The 5,740-nt window shown below is 33.2% G+C and overlaps 1 protein-coding gene across 1 annotated transcript in view; it reads right to left on the reverse strand.

Moving 5' to 3' along the window:
* The window catches only part of LOC138317199 (sortilin-related receptor-like), a 51,913-nt gene that overhangs the window by 45,882 nt on the left and 291 nt on the right, over positions 1-5,740 (reverse strand). Inside the window, 3 exon segments of the mRNA XM_069258752.1 lie at positions 477-544; positions 1,838-1,999; positions 4,157-4,396. Of these exon segments, the coding sequence (XP_069114853.1) occupies positions 477-544; positions 1,838-1,999; positions 4,157-4,396 (470 nt within the window).

Raw genomic sequence — 5,740 nt, forward strand, 5'->3', positions numbered from 1 at the left:
CTGATACCCTTTCTAAAATGACCCAGAATATCCTGATACCCTGTCTAGTATGACACAGAATATCCTGACACCCTGTCTAGTATGACCCAGAATATCCTGACACCCTGTCTAGTATGACCCAGAATATCCTGATACCCTGTCTAGTATGACCCAGAATATCCTGACACCCTGTCTAGTATGACCCAGAATATTCTGACACCCTGTCTAGTATGACCCAGAATTTCCTGATACCCTTTCTAAAATGACCCAGAATATCCTGATACCCTGTCTAGTATGACACAGAATATCCTGACACCCTGTCTAGTATGACCCAGAATATTCTGACACCCTGTCTAGTACGACCCAGAATATCCTGAAACCCTGTCTAGTACGACCCAGAATATGCTGACAATCTGCCAAGTACAACCCAAAATATCCTGATACCCTTTCTAAAATGACCCAGAATATCCAGACTCATTGTCTAACCTGATACTTACAAAAAGAAAGCTTTCACTTCCGAAGCCATCAAGTGCCAGCTCTCTCCAAAATTAAAGGATACATATACCTGTGTATGAGAACAAATAATGATTTTGGCTGTGTTTTAATATGTAGCATAATGTATAACATACATAATTCACATGACTAATATGACTTTAATACAGAAACAAATACCGTAGGTATTTTAAGTTCATAGACTTTTTTTCTGCTTGGCAGACACATGCCTGCATTGAAAAGATATAAAGAAAATTTGAATTTCAGATTGCTTTCCTTATACTATTATTATTTCACCTTTTTTCACCATTTTCCCTAAGTCATCAAACAATATTAAGGTATCTTTAACTGTTACTATTCATTTTCGTCAATAACAGTAACACACAATTTCCAGACATAACGAAAGAGGAAATTGTATACTCTATGTGTTAGGTCAATATTCTAAGGATAATGTTAGTCCCATAAACTTAGAATAACTCAGTAAATATTTACTCAGGAGAAGGTCAGAGTATGAATACTAAGTGAAGAAACCTGATCGTGAGTTTTATACACTTTTTCTAAGGGTGGGATGATAAACTTACCAACTGTTTTTGTAAATCAAGAAATTCTAGACAGCAGAGGTTGCTATCAATCTTTTTTTATATTAATTAATCTTATTTGTATATACAATAACTTTATTATTGATGTTTTCTTTATTTTTTTTACAAGAATCTTGTTAATTCTATATAAACAACATTATCTTAAAACCAGTATTGTGTTTTGTCATTTGCAAAAATAGAAACACAGTAATGTGTCAATAAATCCATCCATTTCTCAGACAAAATATAATTATAAGCAGAATGTGATATCAACAGTTAGGTATTAGCATTTTCAGTCCATCTTAATGCATCAAAACAGATGTCATCATGATATCCATGAAAAGTTGAAGATTGAATGAAGGTTGCTTGAAAAAAAAATTGCTACAAACTTAATCGATCCTTTTTTCTTTTAAATGATGTAACTGCAGTTTTGTTTTTTTTATATATAATTGATGTGAGTGTTAAATAATGACTGGCAACTTAAAACAGTTACCTGAAAATTGTAAGACTGACATAAAGTGATATTTTAAAGTGTGAAACAGAAATAATAATAATGGTTCAAGAGCAACACAAAATATCAGAAAAACATTAGTATCAATGAAATATGTGATATTAAGTCGAAGTGACTTTAACCTATGTGACATTAACTGTGACATTAAGTGAGTTCCACAGTATTGCCACTGTCATATGACCATGTTTATAACCAAATGTGGCAAGTCAAGGTGTATCCAAGGATATGAATTGATTTTCCTGATACACTGAGCAGCTATTACACTATGAATATATACCTGTTTCCTTTCCTGGTCATCGTCTGTACCGAGAATAATGTTTGGGTTGCTGTGGTGTAAGGCGATAGTTTTGGGCCGGAATGGCACACTGTAAGGTGTAAATGTCTGGCCGTAGTCCTTGGTTGTAAAGACGTAGTGGTTGGCAATATCCGTGAAGACATACTACAATTCAAACAAAATGGGAAAACTTGAATATAAGACAAGGCTCAGGATCATGAAACGATCTTAGATTTAACTTAAGTTTAGTCAATAAAATATCACATAACATTTTATAATGTTAATTAGCTTTTGATAGGTTAATAATTATGTAATTGTAAACTTTTAAGACAGTTTCATGATCTTGTGGCCAGAAGAACAGTTTAAAGAACAGAGTTTAATTCTAACAATTAAAGAAAATTTGTAAAATATTTTCTCAGATAATCAGTACGGATCATTTCTAAAGAACTTTGTGTAATGCATAATGTGGATAATATATATTGTAAACCAGGTCTACATGCACTTTATTCAAATACTGTACTGATAGTTAGAGGATATATCTGCAAACCTATAAGTCTAAATCACTAAGTGCCAGCCAACGGTTCTTTTTTTATAAATATAGAGGTAGAATTCAAAATTTGTTTGTCTTCATGTAAATGATATACTCAAGTGCACAGGACTTTTAGACAAACATCATCAAGAGATATGATCTGAAAGCCCGTCAAAATTTGGACACCTGCCAATATATACCTATAATGGCAGTAAAAAACAGCTCTGTGTACCCGGTAGAGACACAGATATAGAAGCTCACATCAACAAGATATAAACACCTCTTATTGAAATGTACGGCAGTGTTTAGTTTCACTATATTGTGACATCTGGTTAGCACAAGTTATGAATATTTATTACAAACTTAGACACGGTTCGGGTTATAAAACCGACTGTAACAGTCTGTAGCCTGGTACTGTATTGATCAAACAATAAAGTACATGTGCACCTGATTTTTGTATTTCTAATGATAATTCTGTGAAATAAAGCAAACAAAACAATGGTACCAGGGATTTTCCTACAGTTTTTTTACAGGGTCCAGGGTCCATCGAATTGGGAAATTTTACGCGGCATAACATGAAATTCGGAAAAATGACTAAATAGAGCAAAACACTATTTTATGATTGAACTGTTTATTTATTGTACATCTGAAATATTTCAAGTTGACTGTAGTGTTCATTCAATCATTGTAGTCGACTTTTATTTCGTTTTTTTAGTATTCAACATATCATGACAATTTCATACCAAGAATGACATTACTCAGACTTCCAGTTTTAGATTCCGATTGGGAATTTTTTAGCTACAAATTGGGAATTTTAGCTAAATTTTCGGAGGGGAATGGGTCCCTTATTCGGCCCCAGATTCTACTGTAGGAAAACCCCTGGGTACTATAATAAGACCTTTATGTATAATGATATTGTATATGAAATTCCAGGCAATAACTAGAATCATGATCACATGTAACGTTGATTATGTATCATGGAAATAGTCATTGACAACCAGGTTTTCAAAATTTGGAGAATAGTCATTGACATGCCAGGTTTTCAAAATTTGGAGAAAACTCAGAAAAGCCTGAGTACCTGGGAGGAAAACTGCCAACCTACGGAAGTCAGTATATATGGCAACAGCTTGACATGGAATTTTTATTCAAAACTTGAAACAATGAGTTGAAAGGCTTGCTATATAATGCTTGTAATCACACTTGGCCACTGTGGACCATCAAATTATCTTTAGAAATGAATATAAATGTATTTACAATAAACAAGATCTACTCACTGTTTTTTAAAGCGAATAGACAGACAAAGGAAGGCTAAAGTTGGTAAAAATACCGGAAGTGTTAATATATCTATCTGTGTTTACATTTCCACACAGCCCCACTTTCAAAGAGTGGGACAAATTAAATTTATGCAGGGCCTTTCCATACTTTCAACGGTCAAAACTGGACAACGTAAGCAGAACTTGACTGTCGTTTTGATATGTAAAGACTTTTGGAAAGCCAATGAAGGCACTTAGACTGGTTTTCTTTACCGGACTATTCACTTTAAATTCAAATATGTTTTTATTTTTTTAATTTTTTATATGACATATATGAAGTGATTCGGATCTCACAAAATGGCATAAATTTAAAACATTTCTTCCACTTTTAATTCCATTGATGACTAAACATAAAAGATTGAGCTCATTTAAAACTTACACAACAATATCACTTTTACTAACATCGCTACATACTAGATTGTTCATTATCAAGGATACAGAGTTATGACCAAATGATATTATTGAAACCTGCAGACTTACGTGGCTGTTGTACACTTTGCTGTTGTAGTAATGATCGATGATAGGCTCCTTGTTATTAGGGAGAATCAGCCTCGGCATCACATTGACAAAAGATTTACCATAATCGTACGAGATGAAGAGGGTACTGTTGCCAAGCGTATCATTGAAAGGGTGGCTCTTTTTAGACAGGGCTAGAATCACATCGCTCCCAACGCCCGCCCAATGTACAATCATCTGATTATGGCTATCATTCAGCTGGACCTATAAAAACAGCAAATACTGGCCAATAATTTATACAGATAACAATATAATAGTAAGATATAATAGAAGGACAAAAAATGAAAATGTTGAAAAAGACCAATACTAAATAACATAAGTAAGTTATTTACATTTTCAGATCATAGAGTCTCCCTTTATTAGAGTTAGGAATATGTAAACTTTATGCCCATGTTCAAACTTGCCACTATAGTCAGGTCTAAGATCTGACCGTGTGTATGTAGTCACTTTTAGATGAATATATATTAAAGCCAAATATGATCATCATAAGGTAAGGAATTACATAATTTATATCAACTGGCAAAATAGACACATTTTCCCATACATATTGATAATAGAAATTTATATCAATGCCAAAATTGAAGTTATTTACCACTTTCTAAAATTCCACATAATTATAATGCATGCTTACAGCTATTAGCAAATCAATAGTCAGTCAATCTTACATAAAATAAGTGAAGATTTTGTCTGGTAGATCTAGGTTTGTTTTAATTTGCAGCTCTTTTTCAATAATTTACAATACAGATGATTTTGCTTATTTGCATAGGGTATTTTCCAAAAGAAAAAATGCAAATACAGAATTCATATAGACGGAGATACCATTTTGCACCTCCCTCATACATGAGAATAGGCAAATAGACATCGCTTCATTCGCTTGATGAATATATATATGTAGATGATTTACACTAGAAACAAACAACAAATAATAATTTTAAGACTTTTAAATTAGATTTGAAGGCTTAGTTAAGGGATTTGAAAGAATTTGTGGAGGTAGGGAATTCCAGTCAATTGTAGTTCTAGGAAAAATGAGTATTTATATGCTTGTGTTCTACATGAAGGAGTCTTATATATGTGTACAGATGTATATGCATGTCTTGTGTGGTGGATGGGGGGAACAAGTAGCTCATTTCTGATATCTACATTATTGTGTGTTATTTCATGTAGAATCATTAGTCGCATGTCTATCCTGTGTTGTTCTACAGAGTCCCAAATGTTTCATACTGTAGTTTAATTTACATAATAAGGAAGAATGTTGCCACGGTCGACCAATTCAAACATACTGTAATTATGTAAATAGTAGCATCAAATAGAGATATCCACTTAACTGCACCAAGTAAATTACATGAATTCAGAATAATTACAGCAGATTAGATCTCTTGTTCTTGAGTTAAAGCGAAACCAGGAAGTTTCTGAAGTGCAATCATGTGACTCCATGTAACCAATAAACTAAATGGCGTCCTAATTGTCTTATAAACAACAGGCAATAATGCGAATTTGAATATGTCAAAGGCGACAGTTCGTGACGACTTCAAACAATGTCTTACTTAC

This window comes from Argopecten irradians, chromosome 3 (assembly GCF_041381155.1).
Source record: "Argopecten irradians isolate NY chromosome 3, Ai_NY, whole genome shotgun sequence".
Classification (NCBI taxonomy): Eukaryota; Metazoa; Mollusca; class Bivalvia; order Pectinida; family Pectinidae; genus Argopecten; species Argopecten irradians.